The following is a 22,278-nucleotide window of genomic DNA, read 5'->3' on the forward strand; positions in this document are numbered from 1 at the left end:
ATTCATTTCAGATTCTGAAAGTTACTATATTCAGTAATCAACTATTTAAAAAATTCTCAGTTGGCTTAGATTTATTTTCACAATTCAACAAACCATTAACCAGATTTTGCTAAACCTTTTGCAGATCAAATAATTGCTCAGGATTTTTAAAGAACCTTACCTACTTCATCCCAATTTAAATCCTACATGAGTCTACATTTGCATCAGATGATGTGAGCTGTAACTCAAGAAAGCTTATGCCTTTTAATAATATTTATCAGCAGCAACTTCAGTTTTTAGGACTACCACAAACTAGCACAGCTCTCCTCCTACCAAGAAAATCTTCAGATTCACTAGGAATCCATTCTATCTGCATTGCATCTGTTGCAATCCTATCAGACTTGACACAGGACACCTATTAATGACTTAACTTAATGAAGAATTAAGGTACATAAATAGCAACAAGTAATCTTCAATTTACAACAGTAATTGGACTGTAATTTCTATCACTAAGTAATGCTGTCATAAAGTGCAAGTACATGGTTTAGCTAGAGCAATCCCTGAAGCTCGAGTTGCCATTGTTAATCAAACCATACAGTCATTAGGTGAAGCAACTTCTTGCCAACTTCCCATAACCAAATCAATGAGGAGGTTGGCAGGAAGTTGCAAGCTCCAGGCAACTTGCGAGCAAACTTGCAGGTAAGCAGGTGACTGCTATTGGATGGGAGAGAGTGCAAAGGAGGTGCAGAGATGCTTAGGGAGGATGTATGAGAGTGTGTGTGAGGTTTATGGTAAGGTTCAGAGAGGGTGAGCAAGGCTGCACAAAACTATGACAGAGAGGAAGGCCGCATAAGTGGGTGCAAATGACTGACACGACACAAGTGCAGGGAAGCTGGAGGAGTATGCATGAGTAGGGGAACTTGGCCCATCAACTTGTGATTGTTCCTGCTAGCTTCCCCATTGACTTTCTGGGAAAGCTGGCAAGGAAAATTGCCAATCGCAATCATATCATTATGGAGCGCTATAATCAATCATAACTGCAAAATGGTGGCCAAGCACAGGAGCATGGGATGGTCAGATTTTTGAGGACTGGTCCTAACCACATTCATTTAGCCCCTTCATAACTTTAAACAGTTACTGAACAAATGGTTGTAAGTTGAAGTCTACATATACTAAACTGGAAGTATATAAGATTTTTGTTGAATTTGATTTAGTAAACATAAACATTGATGTAAGGCTATTAAACGGGATGTATTTAACAACATAACAAAACCTAGCAAGTTGGCTTATGGCAGTAACCATGGCAGGTTTTTGAGTCGTAAATAAACCTAATATACTGCAGCATGTAGCCATTTGCAAACCAGTATTTTGTAAATATGGGTAGCTTTTGAGTTATGACCACTCATTCACTGCCTATTCAAAGTTATGATGGTGCTGAACAGCGGGCCTTAAGACAGTCTTAAACTTTCACAATCACGTTTGAGATTATCTTTCACAATCACGTTTGCAAATCAGGCACGGTGCCTACTTCTGATTATGACATCATAGCAAGATGCAATCATACGATCGTGATTTACGAAATTCCCTGTTGGCTTTCCTCAAGTAATGTCAATGGGGAAGCTAGCTGGAAGTCAGAAGTCATTCCTGCCCCTTTTTCACCAGCCTGCATTTTGGAGTGCCCACCCACAGTACCCCAACCACCCAGTCCAGTGGCTTCCACATACTCATCTGCACTTCTAAGTGTCTGTCTTCAGCAGCACCCCATAGCAGCCATGCACTCACTGGCCAGTTTACCTGGGACTCCCACCTTTTCCCAGTTAATAATCTGCATGGTCTGGATGTTACTATAGGAATGCTATGATTTCTGTCACTGAGCAATGCTATCACAATGCATCATGCTTTATGACTGCATTGCTTAGTGGTGGAAGCTCCATCTGAATTGCCCTTGTAATCTGAAGACTACCTGTGTTAGCAAATTTCTTTGTTATCAAGCGATCATCTTAGCATTTGATACTTTCATGGCTACAAGGTAATAGCTGACAATGTTTCCATGGAACTAATTTGGTCATTTGATTGAATTCCTAGTTTAATATGTAACAACAGCAGAAACAAAAGGAACAAGAAACACTTTTCTGCTTGTACAGATTTATCATGGAAATAAAATGCTCAGCTCCCAAATGAGTAACCAATTTCGTTAGCAAGGTCTTTCTATACAATTGGCACAAAAATTATTGAAAGCCAGCGTACACCACAAAATAAAGAGAGAAGAAATATTTCTTTAAAATCAGAGACCACGTTTCCTGTCTCAGCCAAGATTCTAGGTTCATTCTACTACTGTGCCAGAATTCATTTCCTGGGAAGTATTTAACATTTTATATGATTGTAGTATTTACTGCATTATTTAAAACAAAAAACATATTAAATTGACTGCTTAAGTTAACAGAACATCTTCAATAAAAGGAGAGGGGGTTATTTGTCTTATTTAAGTTCCATTTCTTTTAAAGATATTACCTGGCTGTTTTCCCCAAATCCAACTTTCAACAATTGATTTAGCTCTATAGGTAGGTGGTGGTGTATCATCTTCATCTTTCCTCTCTTTGTCATTCTGATCGTCTTTCTTTGATCCAGTCTGGCCTTCAGTGCTTTCATCTATAGGATTTTAGAAACCACAAACAAAACTATGAATTTTTTTTTAATGCAATTACTTTCACTTCTAAGAATGTGTCAGTCAAAGTATTCAAAAGCTTATTCTCTGTCCTCATATTCACTCTAATATCAGTCTTGCATAGGGAAGTCAGGAGAGGGAGAAGAAGAAACTTAACTGCCGCAGGTATCTCATCTCCTCTTTCACTTAACAACTCCATTACTCTTCTACTTAAAAATCTGTATTGCATTGTTAACCATGTTCTGAAAATCAATGTTTACTTCACACACAAACTACCATTAAAACTTTATTAAACCTAACTTCCCCCCGTTTATTTAATTTTTATATTTTACAGTGTTTATTTCTTTGAACATTTCAGTCAAGAATTGCTTAGTGTCAACGGTTTATTCTCTCATCTCTAAATTCAGCTGCAAGATTCTGAATTAACATATCACAACTGAAATGGTTAACATTTTGGTTATGTATTACAACATATAATTATGGAAAGTCAAATTTCTTTTAATTATTTTTGTGGCTGCCCAATCTGAAATTTTAGAGAGAGAACAGTACAGAAAAACTGTGAAAAGTATTGTTTTGTAAAATTAGATTGTGACTATTTTTTCATGTAAGGTGAGTAGAGAATAGTAAAGGCTCTCTGATTTAGAATTGTTTAAAATAGCTTCAACATAACTCCTCTTCACTACCCTTTATTATGTGGCTGAAATGAAGAAAATTTCTCATTCAGTTATGTACAAAAAAGCTTTGTGTTCTATTCGGGCCTAGCACTGAACAAAAACGTTGAATTCATAATTCATTTAGTCAAAACGCTGAGTCAGATTGGTTGAATCAGGGCTCTAGTTTTTTTTTAAAAAAAATAGTGCTTTTAATTAACTATTGTCCAAATACTATTCCTTAATATTCTTTCCTACCTCATATTTCCAAGCAGACTTCACATTATTATATTCTGCTAAATCCTGTATGCCTATTTTCAAAAGCAGCAATATAAACTGGGAAATAGCTTCATTAATAAACAAAAATGTTATCCACATCATACATGCAGGTGTGTGAGAAACCTCTTGGGAATGGTGCTACACCTACACTTTACATTTGGGGGGAGCCAAGGGTCTTCATGAGCAGAATCACCATGCAAAGCAGGCAGGTATATCACATAAGTGGAGGTGTTTTTTTTTTTTAATCCTGGCTTTGAAAAGGGAAGATTTGTTATAGGACTATGTTTATTTTAGGGCTTACTTCAAATATTGTGTATCTCTCACTTTAAAATGAAAATTAACTGAAGCATTTTTTTTATTATTATTCCAGAAAGAGCAATATTCAAGGGCCACAAAAAGAGATTCAAGGACCATATGTGGCCCTTAAGTTTTGACTTGCCCATGTTTAATATAAGAAAATTTACCTTTTCGTGGAGATGTTTCACCACTTTGGGTAACTTCTATTCCAGTGTATACAATTTCTCCATCTTTGACCATTTCATTCCACAGACCACAGAGTCCATCTCTGGTAAATGCAAGCTTTAAGAGGGGAAAAAAGAATTCTGATTGTCTGCTTTTTATAGTTATTACAAAAAGAACATGTTTAATACTCAATTCTTAAAATAAATCTTAAAATAAATCTTAAAATGTAACTAATACAAAAATAAACTCAGACCCGTACTAAATAATTCATTCGATTCAAAGTGCATACTACGTGTTTCTCAAAGAATACCCCTAAGTACAAGCTTAAGAACAGCTCATATATAAAAAGGAGACCTTCAAAAGCACTTTAATATATTACATGCCAAAGGAGAAAAAATCAAGAATCTTTCAAGATCAGAATTTTTCACTCACAGCCTTACACAACTTGAGGTCACACCAGCAATGTAATGAACAAAATCAGAAGTACTTTTTTGAATTGCTTAATAATTTTTTAATCTATTATAGCTTGTGAACAAACAAGCAATGGCTGTGAAAATTGGACCATAAGAAAAACTGAGCACCAAAGAATTGCGGCCTTTGAACTATGGTGCTGGAGAGGACTCTTGAGAGTCCCTTGGACTGCAAAGTGATCAAACCGGTCAGTCCTAGAGGAGATCAACACTGACTGGTTTTTAGGAGACCAGTGCCTGAAGATGAAACTCAAATACTTTGGCCACCTAATGAGAAGGTAAGACTCACTGGAGAAGAGCCTAATGCTGGGAAAGATTGAGGGCACAGAAGAATGGGATGACAGAGAATGAGATGGCTGGATGGAGTCATTGAAGCAGTAGGGGTGAGTTTAAATGGACTCCAGAGGATGGTAGAGAACAGGAAGGCCTGGAGGAACGTTGTCCATGGGGTCGCGATGGGTCAGACACGACTTCACAACTAACAACAAATTATAGGTAGTTTTCCATTTACAACCACAAGTGAGCCCAAAATTTCCCTTACTAAACAACACAGTTCAGACACGACTTCACAACTAACAACAAATTATAGGTAGTTTTCCACTTACAACCACAAGTGAGCCCAAAATTTCCCTTACTAAACAACACAGTTAAGTGAATTTTGCCCCATTTTACAAACTTTCTTACCACAATTTGTTAAGTGAGACACTGCAGCTGTTAGATTAGTAACATGGTTGTAATCTGGCTTCCCCACTTGGCTTGTCAGAAGGTCGCAAAAGACTGTAAGGTGGTGCCATCGTGTTGTAACGGTGACAGTCTTTAAATCAGCTGAACACATTTTTTGGAAGATTCAAAGCATCAAATAGTACCCCTGTGAGGAAAGCTATGTCTCATCCTGATGAGCAAATGCTTAGCTTTGACATTACCTCTGCCTGGAGGACGTTGCGGGAAGTTATTATTTGGAAAGAGACAGGCCCGGGTAATATCCCTGGGCAAGTTCTTAGGGAGTTGTGCAGATGACTTGTCTTATGTTCTTACAGATATTTTCAATATTTCATTGCAGCAGGAAGTAGTCCCTTCATGTTTTAAGACTGCAATTATTTTGCCAGTGCCTAAAAAGTACATTATCATCTAGTTGCACTTATGTCCATCATTATGAAATATTTTGAAAGGCTGATCAAAGATTTTATTATATCCAGCCTCCCTCCAGCATTTGACTCAATTCAGTTTGCTTACCAGGCAAATCACTACATAGAGGATGCTATTTCTCTGTGCTCCATCTGAGCTTGGCGCACTTAGAGGAAAGAGCTACTCATTTGCGAATGCTGGTTGTTGACTTCAGTTTGACACGATCATTCCTTAGCATTTAGTAGATAAGCTAGGATTTTTAGGCTTTATTACTCCTTTGTGTAACTGAATTCTTGATTTTCTCTCTGATAGGTCCCAGTATATGGCAGTTGGGACTAACTCTAGCTCCATTTTCTTAAGCACAAGTTCTCCTCAGATCTGTGTCCTAAGTCCATTGTTCTCCCTGTTGACCCATGATTGTTGTGCAAAATTTGCTACCAACAATATTGTGAAGTATGTGGATGATACTACAATAGTGGGCCTTATTCAGGATGACATTGAGGATGCTTACAGGGATAATAAATAAATAAATAAGGTAGTTTGGTGGACCGCTGTAATAAGAACAGCTTGGTTTTAAATGTAGGAAAAATAAGAGATCATCATTGATTTTGAAAAGTGAGGCACTGACATACAATTCTGTATTAATGATTCCACTGTGGAGGTGGTTAGTAGTATTAGGTTTCTGGGTGTGCAGCTAATGAGAAGGTTGGCTTAGTCGCTCAAGAGTGAGACAATGGTGAAGCAGGCACAGCAGCGCCTGCATTTTCTGCCTCATATGAGATGAGCACATCTTCCTTCCCCTGTCCTTAGCACTTTCTACAGGACAATTGAAAGCATCCTGTAGTATTGTATTACTGTTTGGTTTGGAAGTATTATAGTTTCAAACAGGAAGGCCGTGCAGAAAGTGGTGAGGATAGCAGAAAAGATGATTAGAAGTTCACCTCCTTCTATCCAGGACATGACATATAAGCACTGCTTGACCAGGGTCCGCAGTATTGTCTGGGATGCTACACATCCTCTCTATGACCAGTTTTCTTTGTTACCTTCTCGGGAGAGGCTTCTTACTTTCTGAAACAGAATGACTACATTCTGTAATAGCTTTGTAACATATAGTATCAACCTTGTAAACTCTCAAGACTCTTTTTTACATTGCGTCTTCAAAATGGACTGTGATTAATGTATGTGTACACCCACAACAGAGGAAATGCCAGATATCTTAGAGGAGGAAGTATCAAGTGTCACAAAATCAATGAAAAATGGCAAAGCTCCAGGAATGAATGTGTTACGGTTGAAATGCTGAAAGCTGGTGGTCACAGTTTACAAAAGATACTAGCAAAACTGAGATGCCTCAGAGAAGAAAAAATACCTGATGCATGGAAACATGAAGTGTTTCTTACATACATGATGATTTAAAGAACTATTACCCAATAACCTACTTTCAGTCATCTACAAGGCAAAAAGAATATTGATAACATTAAATGATGCACAGCTAAAGGAGCAGGCAGTGTTCAGAAGTAGCTACATCACAATGGGTCATACCCAGGTTGTTCAGCAACTCATTGAAAAGCACGAGTACACCATGCCTTTGAGCATGGCTCTCATGGACTACTAAAAGGAGTTTGACTCAGTATTTCAGCAAGCAATCACTAATGCATTGCTCAACCAAGACATAGACACCGCTTACATAACCTTACTACAATTAACGTATTAAAAAACAATGGCAATAATTTCCCTTAATGATCTTACAGTGGAAATCAACATAGAACGAGGTGTACCACAAAGTAATACAATATCACCTATCCTTTTCTCAACCTGCCTTGAAAAAGTACTTTGCAAACTAGATTGGGCATTTCAGACAAGTGACTGTCCAATTTCTTCTTGAAAACCTTCAGTGCTGAAGTAGCCACAACTTCTGATGGCAAGCTGTTCCGCTGGCTGTTTGTTCTCACTGTCAGGAAGTTTCTAATTCCATGTTAGTTTCTATCCATTGTTTCTTGTCCTGCCTTCTGGTGCTTTAGAAAATAAGTTAACCCTCTCCTCTTTATGGCAACCCCTCAAATACTAAAAATTTAAAATTAAAATTAACAACCCAGCATAGGGAAATAAAATTGTTTTAAGAAAAGGATTTGTATGTATTTTCACAAAGAATTTCACAAAGTCCTCCAAAACCAGCTTTTCTCCAAATGCAAAGGTTGATGATCATCACAGCCAATCAACTTCATCAGAGGCTCTCCAGAATAATTATAAGATACATTCCATATCATTTTATAAACTCCAAACATGCACACTAATTTAGAGTCTTCATAATATAATATCCATTTTAAAGAAACTCCAAGAGCATATTAAAGTGGAAGCATATCTATGTGCTTCAGTTGAATTCATAGACTGTGTATAGGACCAACTGTGAAAAACAATCTCTTCCAATAAAAACTGCAACACAATTTCTCACTTCTCTTCCCTTCTTCCTCCCCACTGTTCTCCTATTTACTTTTGTATTTTGTATCTTATTTTATCTTATAATAAAAATGTAAAACCGATAAATGAATGTTAAGCATTCCTAATACAAGATTTAGATAATTCCTATCAACAGTGAATTAAGTCAAATTAAAGCTTAGGTTTTAATAAGGTTTTGAAGTATTTAAATAAATTGCTGAACAAAGAAAAATAGGGAAGTTCAACTGTCCTCAGAAACAGACCAGATAATTTGTAAATAGGAATAACTGCTAGGAACTCCAAAGCCAAGTCTTCCATATCCCCATTAAATGTACTGAATAAGCTGAAACCAAAGAACAGAAAGCATTGTTTACAAGTTCATAGGTTGTAAATCATATCAGAGTTTCCTTGGGAATGACATACTACTATGATGTATATGACCAACAATTGGTACTTATTTAACAAGCCGGCTTAAAGTACTTTGGTGTATTTTAGAGCACAGGAATTTATTCTTAAATTGTCATAATATGACCATGTATGACAGTGTATCTATTGATAATAGTCCTTTAAATGTATATGCAATACACTTTTTGGATTACAACTATTCAATCCATGTTTCTGCAAATACCTAGTATTGAAACCAAGACCTTCTGAATGTCAAGCATGAATGCAGCCACTGACTTACTTCTGTTCTCTGACCTTAAACCATTCAAGATACAACACTGAATTACAATGTAAGTCATATTAACGTTCAGAATGCTCCTGCATTAAAACCTTCAAAACAGAAACCATAAATATTCAGTAAGATGAATTAAGTTTATTTTCAGAAAATAGATGAAATATTATGCTAATTTTTCTCAAGTGTTTTATATATTAAAATCTTATTTAATTTTATAAAAAAAAGTTATAGAACATTGACAAGTGCTTTTAGAGAGGACCAAAAATATTCCATATCCAATATACGCAAATCCCAGTCCCTTTTAAATTGGGCAACGCTATATTAGTAAAATGTTTTGGTAGCTTACTTTTGGTAGGAATTGGACTGAAAGAAAGACCCCCCTTTCAACACTATCCTTCTGGTTCATCTAACAAGATTAATTCTAGGTGAGATTGGGTGCCAGTAATGGAGCCATAGAGCGACTGCTAAACGTCAAACCACTATATCTAAAATCTTCCACTGATTTGTTTATTTACTGATAGGATGTATTTATTGCTTCTAGTGCTTAGGCATCTAAACAATGCATGGAACTCAGGAAGTATGTTAGTTTATTAAAAACATCTAAGCCTTAGGAGAATGTGTGTAGCCCCAGTCAGATAATGTATCAGCTACAATATTTTTCTAATCCATCCAAACTAGCAACAAATTCATTCAGTTACATTATGGTAAAATACATTCCACCCAGTTATTATTTATTAATTTCAATAAATGGAAAGTGTAGTATCAGGATTGCTAATCTGTACATAATATTATGATAAGATCGTGCAAATAAAGAAAGATCTACACAAATACCTAGTTTTTCCCAAGTTCATTTTACTAGTAAAAGTCTTAGGGTCTGTCTCTATTAAAGATAACTTTTCTCATTACAGTCATGCTTAGTAGCTAGAAAACTCTTTTGAATTCAATTTACCCTATTTTTGAACAAATCTCACTCTATTTCCCACATATTAACTCTATATTTACAGAGGAAGACCAGAAGATCCCATAGTAGTAAACTAGTTCACTACTGGTAAACTAGTAGTATTAACTAACTGGAAAAAAATAACTTCGTCTTACAAAATCTATGAACGAAAAGCTACCTGATTTTAGTTAAGAACCAGAAAGAATACTGCTTTACTCCCTCATTTAAGAGCCAAATTCTATAGCTAGTGTATAAATTGCTTATCCGTTTTAAACTTAACTGCCACTGACCATGGCTCTAACACTATCATTTATTCAAACTACTGAAAATATTTCCCAATTCTGTTTTATGCAATGTGCAACAATTGACGTTTGAAGATGAACTCCATGTCTCCTTAATGTCTTCTATGTTTCCATGGCAATGTTATATCGCCTTGGAATTTGGAGATTATACACAAAACATGTAATAAAGACTTATGAGTATGGATGATACTGGAATGTTTTTATTTCTAAAAAATAAAAGCTGAAACATAGTTAGCATGTAAATTCTTACACTCTCTTAACTTGAAAGGAAACTAATATTCCTCATTGGAAAAAAATACATTTCTCCTATTTAAGAAAATATGGAACTACAAAACATCGTGAAATGTACAAATGGGATGTGCAAAATTATCCATGCATTAAACAACTAATTATGGTTAGTCCATGTCTGAACTAAAACACATGTTTTTTTCTCAGACACAGAACTGGCAAAATATACCGGTAGTCTTTGACTTACAACAGTTCATTCAGTGACTGCTCCAAGTTACAACAGCACTGAAAAAAGTGACGTATGACCATTTTTCACACTTACAACTTTTGCAGCATCCCCATGGTCACACGATTTAGATTCGGCTACTTGACAACTGACTCACATGTATGACAGTTGCAGTGTCCCGGAGTCATGTGATCTTCTTTTGCAATCTTCTGACAAGCAAACTCAATGGGGAAGCCAGACTCACTTAACAACCGTATTACTAATTTAAGAACAAATGGAGCGAGAAAACTTGTAAAATCAGGCAAAACTCACTTAACAAATTTCTCACTTAGCAACATAAATTTTGGGCTCAGTTATGGTCATAAGTTGAGGAATACCTATATTGTGCATTCTATATAAAAGTGTGAAGTCTCTTATATGGGAGAGGGTAACGAAAATAACAAGAGTACATAGCAGTATGCAGCAGCTAAGCAGAAGTAACAAACTAGCAGAAACTTGGAGAAAACATATGGATTAGTAGAATAGCTGCCACTATCAAAATCTGTGGCTACAAGCACAGTATCTCTACCAGCCTTCCCATTGCCCCAACTCCCTTTAGTTACAATAAGGTATTGCCCTTGGCCTTATGGACTCAGGAGTTCAGAGTAGCAGCAGGCAGACTTATGCCCGACATGAAACCAAGAACACGTGCTGTTGCAGCTGAAGGGAAGTAGAGAAAGTAAGTTGCTGAAGAAAATCAGCATGTTAACTATCCCCCACTCTAAAGCATAACTAGTTTACAGTTTCCTAAGTCTTTTTCCAGGCCAACAATAATGCAAAATCTTTTGAGGTTGAGGTGGTGAGCTAACACACAGGCATGTACAACAGGGGGGGAGAAAAGTGAGGAGCAGCAGGCAAAACCCTGACCAAAACTGGAACATTTAAAATGTTTCAGGTTTCAGTTCAGCTGAAGCATACGGAAATAAATAGTCTGGCAGAATCTGAAAACATTATGTGTTCATTCAAGTTTCTTTTCTTTTCTTTTTTAAAAAAAGGAGTTCATTTTGGACATTCTTGTTTTACAATGTACAAAGGTCAATTGATTACCTACCCCTACTCTCTTTCATTTTCAACCAACAAGTCCATAATTTAAATATTTAAAATGTTTCAAAACTAAAATAACTTTTTTACTCTATTACCCTAGTGGAGGTGTCTCCAAACTTTTTGGAAGGAGGGCCAGATTCGGTGAGGTGAAAATGTGTGGGGCCGACCATTCAGCCTGACATTCTTTGAACCATTAACATTAAATGCAAATGAACTATTTTATGAAAGACTAAACAAATAACTCCAGTGGGGAGAAGAGGCTGCAGGCCGCTCGAAATTTGAAAACAAGCCGCAATTGGCCGCCGGGCCAGACTTTGGACACACCTGCCCTAGTGTCAATCTGGAAGACTGTACAATTCCTCCATATAGTTCAAATGTCATAGAGAACAAGCTGTTACAGTATTTGATAGACTTATTAAATCTACTTTCTTAGGAACATTGCATTTCATACAATTCAACTTTTAATATATGACTATGACAAAGGTAATTTTTTATTATTTTTCCTGAGCAAATTAGATCATTTCCAATAGAAAAAGCTAATTTCAATCTCAAGGTGTTTTTTTTAATTGCCAAAAACATTGCTTTCCAAAACAAAAGCTGTCATATTACATAATCATTAAATATAAGCATTGAGGAGTTCTTACCTGTAAGTCTGTCTTCAGCCATTTAGAATCAAATCTAATCTGAGCAGCCAAACAAAAGGATTCAGAAGACATTTTCTCTTTTCCAGCTAACTGTTTTGCCTGGCTTGGCAACCTATCAATATATATGTACATATATTTTACTAAGAGTGACAGAATATTCTACTCAAGTGTATTTGCACACATTTTCTCCCCAGATGATGTCATGGTTTCTTAACAACCACTCACTACAGCAAGTTACAGCAGTCCAGTACAGTATACTGTAAGCAGGGAAACAAGATCATTAGTACTCTTGTTGACAAGAGGTCTGTTTATATCACAAGATACTCCCAAAGCTAGAGTGAAAAACATCCCCTTCTATTGCACCATACTATATTTTCAGAAGCTTCTGCTGCTACTCTCATTCAGGCTTGTAATTGGTGCATGAAATAAATAATTATGAATTATGCAAGCCAACAAAACAAAACCATTCATCCCTGCTGATCCTGAAAAAGTGAGGCCTGGAAGAATTAAAACCACTTTCACTAGAACTCCACCAATCCTCAGTTTTTATTCTCCAGTCCCATCATCTAATCTAACTCACTTTAATGAAAGGCTGCACCTATTATTATCATGCACAGGGGTGGTTTTTTTTTCGGGGGGAGGGGGGTTGCTATCTATTTTAAGCTGCACATCTTTTTGCTAACCAAAGCACACACGTGTGACGGGGGAAGAGAAAGTGCCATCTTGGACAGCAACCTCCCAAGCTGCAAAATAATACTTGATGGTGTTTACATTTTTGGAGAACCCTTTTCACTTGTCCTGTAATTATTTTGTTACAGGAGAACTATGGGGTGGGGAAAGACAGACCACACCAAAGTCTGGAAATATTCCGCAAATTAACAGAGATACTAGCCTTCAATATTCAAATAAAAATTCTCCTGAATCTCCCATTTAAAAAAATATATATTTAAACCAAAAAGGCTCCTTAGGATGAAAGTCACGTTCATGCCTTTCCTCTGCCTCCCGTTCGCTCTTTCACAGGGGATGAGCTCCTGGCCTGCATTGGGTATTTTCCAACGGTGCTGCTGCTCTTGACATCAAAAGACGCCCCACCGCCATGCGCCTCCCTCCCCAAACAGATGCACCAGCCTCCCCTTCCCTTGGCAATGCAGAGGGAGGCCCGGCTCCAAGGGGGTGGAGAAGGTGAGGCCTCCGGCCACCCGAATCCCCCTCCCCTAATCGCGGGATTGCTCCCGCACTCACTCAGGTACCCAGCCGGCCTTCGCCGGGCCTCCTGTTCGCGGAAAGGACGGCTAAGCCCGCAGCGTCCGTCGCCGGTCCCACCGGCCCGTCTACCTCCCACCCCGCCAGCAGCCAATTCCCACCCACCCACCTACCTACCCTGGCCGAACCGGATAGAGGAGTAAGGTTCGCTTCTCCTAAGGGCCAATCAGGAAACAGTACAGCGATCCGATCCCACCAATCTCCTTTGAGGAGGCGGGACACTCCGTCTTCCTTAGGGGATCATAGAGAGGGTTCGGCGCAGATGCCTCTGTTTTCCGTGGAGCTGCGGTTTTGCCGTGCCTGTAAAGGGCGCTACGGAAGGAACCGAGGGAGGCTGGAAGGGAGAGATGGGCTAAGTCCAAATTGGCCTAGGTTTTGCTTATTTCTTTCCGTCCGTCGATTCATCCATTCTCACGCCACCCCGCTGCAAGAGACCCTCTGAACGGCCACTTTGTATTGTGTTTTATACTGCAGTAGTAATGCCGCTTAAGGCAGAGCCTCAGAATGCACTTTGTACGGATCTCCTTTCTTGCAGAAGCATGCATTTTGACTCAGGAAGTGCAATATTAATGTAATCAACACAGAATCTATAATCAACACAGAATCTTACCCGGGGATCATTTTTTTCCACTCACCTAAACTTGGGATAGGATACTGTCAAGTTGGCAACTGTGTTTGGAATGTATTGATTGTTATTGGTGATCAGTCATGAAAGTTCACACTTAAAGAAGTTTCTACTGTTTCTATATTTTGTTTTGCTGTTATTATTTGACAATTGCAATGGACATAACACTCAAGATAAATTGGTAATGTTAATAGTACGGATGTATTTTAATCTTGCATACTTTCCATGATTGTTTATCTCCCACATATCAGGCCGCCTTCCAGTCACTCTCACTGCCATAAGCCCAATTATCACCCAAATACACATTGAACCTAAACCAGCTGCACTAGACTGTCAGCTGAATATTTTAGAAATGCAGTATTTTTGACAACTTTTTCTACCCTTGAAATATTGTACTCTGAAATACTGTCTGCTAAAATAGTTTCTCCAATACCTACTGAGAAGTTTTACATGTATGACTTCAACCAGCTGCAGAATCTTAATGCATGTAAGATTCCATTATGTTCCCCTCACCCCTCACTTCTATTAATGTCAAAACAATTACCAGTCTTACATATTTAAGTAATCAGATTTCTCTCCCTACCCTCAGAATAATATTTATTTTTCATAACATATTTGAGATTTCCTTGAAACATTATCCTCTGGTGAAACTTTGGTCCAGTTGCCATGATTTAACCTTTTCAAATACTTTTGGCATGGATAATTGAACCTTCATTTACATAACTCTGGTGAGGTATTTTTAACATTTCTCATTAGTAAATATTATCCCCTAATTAAGATATTCTGAAGTATGCTAAAAGAGTAGTTATTGTTTGTTACACATACTGTATATGCCACCTTTCCTCCAGCAGTTTAAGGTGGCTTATATTGAAAGCATCCTTCTCTTCCCTCACAGCTACCCTGTGAAGTAAAATGGACTGATTAAAACTTGTTAGATAGCTTGTGTGATACATCAAACACAATGCAATGTATTTTTTATTTACTAATTTTAAAAATATGCATGCTGCTCTTCATTTTACCAGAATAAAATACAATATATAAATACTTAAGCATTCTACACATTTTTGTTCTTATGAACATAATTTATTTTTAAAAATAATATTGTTCTTACAAGTAAACTTCACCCAGTTATCCTTAGTAGACTTAAATCTAGTTAGTGAGAATTAGTTATCTGTTTCTAGTACAGAATTTTACCAGGATGATGGATGAATGTAAATATACAGAAACTAGGGAGCTTTGTATCGCCACCATTGGGCCTTACGTTGAATCACACATATATGTTTATACCTTGAATCATATGTTGAAACATTTGGATCATCAATTTCTATCCCCTTACAGTGGGGAGTAAAGCATTCCCAATAGATGTCTATCTGAACACATCCAATATAGAACAACATGTTGTCTTCCTGGGCAATTCAAACAATTCTTACTGTTAAAGTTGTTTCTATTATTCAGTTCTAAAATAATGAAGAACAAACACATGGCCTATAATATCCTTTCACATGTTTGAAAAGTGCTGTCATATTCTCCCTTGAGCATCTCTTAAGAGTAAACTTTTTCTGTTTTCACTTCACTTTGTCTTGCTACATCCTAGTTTATACTGCTTTCATCTTCCTTTTTGGCTATACCATCAGCAAATTCTTTCCTATGATGTAATTAATTAAATCCTGGACATTTAAAAGCATTCAAAATATACTCTATGTGCATCTTCTATCACTATCAATATTCAATCCTGCACAATATTTTCCTTTAAAAAAATAAAATGGAAAAACAACATGTAACAAATAAGAAAATAAATTTTACTATTGCCATCCATCTGGGCTAAAAACAAACATAAAAATTCTTCTTCTATCCAGTTGGATTGGACTAAGTGACACTAAATTTATGCATGAGCTTTAAGAAAAAAACATAATAGATGGGCATCATTATACTAATAAAAGTAGGAGAACAGAAAGAATGCTAATTATGTTTAAATATGTTATTTGATATATTTTCATATAGATTAATAATGTATCATGTTATGATTTAACATTTTAATGCATCTGGCTGGGTTCACACAGCATATTGAGCCAAAAAAAAATTAAAATATGGTTTAACATGGCATCTGAACTCACTGCATGAACTTCTAGAATGTATGAGTTCATATAAATCTTGACTTATCTCTTTTTTTCCAAGATCTAAGAGTAGTTAGATTCTAATTAGATGTTTCAGCCTAAAATATACCTTATTCTCCTATATAGCCTTGTCTAGTGTCCATGCCCATTCCCAGCTTAAACACTAATTACCAGCATACTTTTGCAATGTTACTTACACCAAAGTAATGTTAGACTAATATTATATATATCACATTAAAATTGTTTGTCTGAGATTCTGTTTTTATTACCTTTTTTTTTACTCATGGATTCAGGAACATTTGTGAGACAAATGTTGAGCTTAATTGTTCATTTCCATTGTTGACTCCACCAGACCATTTCCCTATACCCATTCAGTTGAGAGAGAAGTGGTAATATAGGAGGCACAAAGACCAATTACAGAGAGGAGTTGAAAATGTCCATTGCATTCTTGAAGTGTCCCATGTAAGTCTAGAATCATTATTACAGCAAACATGTTTCCAAGATCAAGTGCTTCCTTTTTTGGACCTTCTGAATAAGTCTGGGTTAAAATGGGGTTATATCATATCTCTCAATGTGAAACTTGCAGTCTGCTTTTAACTTAAGGTATTAATATTTAATTCATCTAAAAATCACCCACATTTTCCTGAAAGTACAGTTCCTAGAATAGATAATGTTTATAGCTTCACAGGCTATTTTAATTAGCTGTATAATGGTGCTTAGAACCAACATTATTGGAAGTACTAGAAATAAACATTCTAATTATAGAATGAGACCCAGCTAATCTTGCTTCCTTTGAGCAGTGGATACAGATAATTCTATCACCTGTGAAGCTAACACAAAACAATTTTTATAGGAACAAAGCAGAAATATTCATTGAAGTACTGGTCGCCATTGTTCTTCAGTTCAGAAGCACTGTGGTTTTGCATTTAAAGTACATAAAAGAAAAAGGTATAGAAATATTTTCCACATGTGTAAGATTCACACAAATCTCTCTTTCTGTTAGGCATGAGATTGCAGTTCCAATCTTTTCATGCTTATGAATCAAGGTAGGAATTGCTTTCGTTTCTCTCTCTTGTATAGCTGAAACCAGAGCTCTTTTAGGCTTCCTGCCCATTCTTATGTTCAGCTTTTGTGACCAGTCTGTTCTCAGCAAGTGTAATTATCTTAATACAATGCACAGCACTAAGAACTACAACAGAAGTAAATATGAAATCATTTTTTTCTGAATAATTTCTATAGACATATATAGTCTTATATATCAATCTTTACATACCTATCATGTTATTGCCTGTCAGGGTGAGCAACATTAGGCACAGCACAGAAAAGAAGCAGTAAGACAAGGTCATGTAAGGAAATACAGCTAAAATGAGTACAGTTAGTCCAAGAATTATGACCATAATTGAGCCCCAAATTTCTGTTGCTAAGTTAGACAGTTGCTAAGCGAGTTTTGGGCCATTTTACGACCTTTCTTGCTACAGTTATTAAGTGAGTGACATGGTTGTTAAGTGAAGCAGACTTCCCCATTGACTTTGCTTGTAAGAAGGTCGCAAAAGGGGATCACATGACCCCAGGACACGGCAACCATCCTCAATTTGAACCAGTTTCCAAGCAGCCGAACTTTGATCACATGACCATTGGGATGCTGCAATGGTTGTAAGTACGAAAAATGGTCATAAGTCACTTTGTTCAGTGCCATTGTAATTTCAAACAGTCACTAAATGATCTTCACTATAACTTTCCATATTTTTTACCTTACTCACAAACCATTGCCTTTTATAGCTATTTTGGAAATTTCTTTCGTCTTATCATCATACAGTACCATCAAAGGGACACCATGCATCTTTACCTTACTCCATGCTCAATGTTGAACCATTCCATGTTGAAGTATTTAAGAGGCATTTCGTTTATTCTTACGCATGTTTTACTTCCATCATACAAAGCCTTGCTCACATTCAGAAACCAACTTTCCCTCCACATTGCATAAAAGGTTTTATCATTGAAGCCTATTTACTTTATCATGTTTTTTTCTGACCTAACAAACATGCAGTAACCTTTTCCCCAGATTCTTAACAATGCATTTAAAAATATAATTATACGATTGCCAATTTTAAAACAAGCCTGAAAACAGCTCTGTGACACAAACAGTTGTGATACAATGATATGGGAAATAAATCAGAGATTTAATAGTGATTGCAAATACTTGGAGCACAGTGGCTCAGTGGTTAAAGATGCTGAGCTTGTCAGCTGGAAAGCTAATAGCCTGAGTTCAAGACCAGAGCTTTGCACAATAATGTGAGCTCCAATTACTTGCCCCAACTCCTGTTCACCTAGCCGTTCGAAAGCATGCAAATGTGAGTAGGTAATTAGGTACCACTTCAGTGGGAAGGTAACAGTGTTCTGTGAGCCTTTGGCATATAGCCATGCTGGCCACATGACCATGGAAATTGTCTTTGGACAACACTTGCTCCCTCGGCCAAGAAACAGAGATGAGCACTGTGCCCTAGAGTTGGACACAACTGACAAGGAAACCTTTATTTTACTCCCAACAACAACACAAATGCATCAAACACAGTTTTTTTCCAATAAAGGAGAATATTTGTATTCACAGTTTTATTCCTAATAATTTCAATGACTTTCCTATCCTGAGCTCTCTAATGCTTCAACCTGGATAAATTATCTTACTATGGTAGGTACATACAACAAGGGTGTTGTGTCCAAGGATGGGTGATTTGCTGCCATGTGACTGGATGTCATTGCACATACCTGCAGATAAACCATGGCCAGATTATATGAAGTCATGCGCCTCTGGTATATTGGGCTTAACTCTAAATAACTCTAATGATCAATGGCTGCAAGGAATTAACTTGAACCCATCTGAAATATAATATAAATGACATGGCATTTTGATCCTTTCTCTACCTCAGAAGAGCTCAAAACAACATATATGGTTCTTCCCCCCTGACAGAGCTACTATTTCATTTCCATGCCAACCATATCGGGATGCAAGTTTGTGCTTGATCCAAAATTAATCCTTGAGCTTCATTTGTTCTGCACCTAATTCTCCCCAATCTTAATCTGGCATGCTCAAATCACCATATCAGTTTAGCTAATCAGATTTGGTGCACCAGGCAGAAATCAATCTTGTTGCTTCCAACTCTGTTGCTGGAATTACTTGTTCATTTTAAAAAAAAATCAGAATTGTGAGTGTTAAGCACACAAGTCAGAGACAATAGAGGGGACTGAAATGCTGACTGGAAATGGGATCAGAGCCAAGTGCAAAGATAGTCTGTTTCAAAAAACTCAACTAACAGAAAGAGGATCACATGAGCTGCATTCAATCTCCAAGTCAATAAAGAGAGCATTGTTAACTTCGTCTGTTAATTCAGGGTTAGAGTTTTCCTGTAAAAACATTGCATAATATTTTGATATCGGACTGAAATAAAATTTAAAATATAAGTCAATACATTCTTAATAGGATATGCAGGGGCCTTCTCAATAGGAGGCAGTAAACCAGGATGTTTTTCTATTAAACATAATTTTTCATTTCATCTAAACTAAGATACTACACTCCATTAAAATAATTACACTACAAAAACCCCAAACTTAAACCGTATTTTGAAGTAACTGTGCAATTGCAGATTTTGCCAAACTTGGAACTATACTTCTATTTAAAATTTTAAATGAAAAGAAAACTTGCATACCAGCAAATGGCTAACATGCATATTATTGATCATCTGCACAGCAGATAATTTGAAATTGCATTGTATATGAATGATTCCAGATCTATCGACCAGCTCCCTCAAAGTGTAGAGCAGTGTTTCTCAAACTTGGCGACTTTAAGTCCTGTGGACTTCAACTCCCAGAATCCCCCAGCCAGCATAGCTGGCTGGGGAATTCTGGGAGTTGAAGTCCACAGGACTTAAAGTCGCCAAGTTTGAGAAACACTAGTGTAGAGTAACACGCACCATTTTTAGAGAAACAACATACAGGTGAAACTCAAAAAATTAGAATATCGTGCAAAAGTTCATTTATTTCAGTAATGCAACTTAGAAGGTGAAACTGATATATGAGATAAGATTCATTACATGCAAAGCAAGATAGTTCAAGCCATGATTTGTCATAATTATGATGATTATGGCTTACAGCGCATGAAAACCCCAAATCCACAATCTCAGAAAATTAGAATATTGTGGAAAGGTGCAATATTGTAGGCTCAAAGTGCCCCACTCTAATCAGCTAATTAAGCCATAACACCTTCAAAGGGTTCCTGAGCCTCTCAGTCTGGTTCAGTAGGAATAACAATCATGGGAAAGACTGCTGACCTGACAGTTGTGCAGAAAACCATCATTGACACCCTCCATAAGGAGGGAAAGCCTCCAAAGGTAATTGCAAAAGAAGTTGGATGTTCCCAAAGTGCTGTATCAAAGCACATTATAGAAAGTTATGTGGAAGGGAAATGTGTGGAAGAAAAAGATGCACAAGCAGCAGGGATGACCGCAGCCTGGAGAGGATTGTCAGGAAAAGGCCATTCAAAAGTGTTGGGGACTTTCACAAGGAGTGGACTGAGGCTAGAGTCAGTGCATCAAGAGCCACCACACACAGATGGATCCTGGACACGGACTTCAAATGTTGTATTCCTCTTGTCAAGCTGCTCCTGAACAACAAACAACATCAGAAGCATCTTGCCTGGGCTAAAGAAAAACAGACCTGGTCTGTTGCTCAGTGGTCCAAAGTCCTCTTTTTTGATGAGAGCAACTTTTGCATCTCATTTGGAAACCAAGGATTCAGAGTATGGAGGAAGAATGGAGAGGCACACACTGTAAGATGCTTGAAGTCCAGTGTAAAGTTTCCAGAGTCTGTGTTGATTTGGGGAGCCATGTCATCTGCTGGTGTTGGTCCACTGTGCTTCATTACTGTAAGTCCAGGGTCAACGCAGCCGTCTACCAGGAGATTTTGGAGCGCTTCATGCTTCCTTCCGCAGACGAGCTTTATGGGGATGCTGACTTCATTTTCCAGCAGGACTTGGCACCTGCCCACACTGCCAAAAGCACCAAAACCTGGTTCAATGACTGTGGGATTACTGTGCTTGATTGGCCAGCAAACTCGCCTGACCTGAACCCCATAGAGAATCTATGGGGCATGGCCAAGAGAAAGATGAGAGACATGAGACCAAACAATGCAGAAGAGCTGAAGGCCACTATTGAAGCATCCTGGTCTTCCATAACACCTCAGCAATGCCACAGGCTGACAGCTTCCATGCCATACCACATTGAGGCAGTAATTGCTGCAAAAGGGGTCCAAACCAAGTACTGAGTACATATGCATGCTTATACTTTTCAGAACTTTGTTCTATGTACAATCCTTGTTTTATTGATTGCATGTAATATTCTAATTTTCTGAGATTGTGGATTTGGGGTTTTCATGAGCTGTAAGCCATAATCATCACAATTGTGACACATCATGGCTTGAACTATCTTGCTTTGCATGTAATGAGTCTATCCCATATATTAGTTTCACCTTTTAAGTTGCATTAATGAAATAAATGAACATTTACACGATATTCTAATTTTTCGAGTTTCACCTGTAATAAGAAATAACATGTGACAGTAGTTCTATGACACTGAACACTTAGAAACCTTCGTCTAACCTTCCATAAACCATTTCTAAGAAACTGTCTAGGACTGAACTGTAGGTTGGATCATTCTTTCTTCTTAAAAAATGGTGCAGTTGTCCATCAGGAGCTGCTTAGCATGGAAAGGCATAATAGCTCACTGTGGTACAATCTGCCTCTTTTGTCTATGTTCCCATTTTACTACAATGTGCTCTAGCTATAAACAAGCTATAAACAAACAAAGATGAAAGGGCAACATGATAAGCATTTGTTCATTGTTGCACAGGTGTAGTTATCATTTACGGGGAGGGGTTTTATGTATTTCTATTGCCATCTACTATTTCCATGGATTTATGCAGTCCAGATACATGCATAATTCCTTATAAAAGAAAAGGGTTGTTTTGGTGTGTTTTTTTTCTTAGTGTGATCAATCAACCCAACCATTTACTATCTAAATAATGATTTTATGGCTTCTTGTTTTATGCTTAATTCAGCCAATC

At 37.3% G+C, this 22,278-nt stretch overlaps 1 protein-coding gene across 6 annotated transcripts in view; it reads right to left on the minus strand.

The window, feature by feature from the left end:
- HERC2 (HECT and RLD domain containing E3 ubiquitin protein ligase 2) overlaps positions 1 to 13,582 on the minus strand; it is a 120,917-nt gene extending 107,335 nt beyond the window's left edge. For 2 of the 6 annotated variants that reach the window (XM_081946433.1, XM_081946429.1), the window contains exons 1-4: positions 13,058 to 13,499; positions 12,166 to 12,277; positions 4,038 to 4,152; positions 2,491 to 2,628 (exon numbers count right to left, since the gene is read on the minus strand). In XM_081946433.1, coding sequence (XP_081802559.1) covers positions 2,491 to 2,628; positions 4,038 to 4,152; positions 12,166 to 12,237 — 325 coding nt within the window. In that variant the 5' untranslated portion in view covers positions 12,238 to 12,277; positions 13,058 to 13,499. Of the gene's footprint in view, positions 1 to 2,490; positions 2,629 to 4,037; positions 4,153 to 12,165; positions 12,278 to 13,057; positions 13,506 to 13,545 lie in introns of those variants that run through there. The other 4 variants (XM_081946432.1, XM_081946430.1, XM_081946434.1 and 1 more) reach the window with 4 other exon arrangements.
- Positions 13,583 to 22,278: the final 8,696 nt, after the last annotated feature.

The sequence above is a fragment of the Natrix helvetica genome (assembly GCF_964273705.1).
Source record: "Natrix helvetica genome assembly, chromosome: 3".
NCBI classification, from domain to species: domain Eukaryota; kingdom Metazoa; phylum Chordata; class Lepidosauria; order Squamata; family Natricidae; genus Natrix; species Natrix helvetica.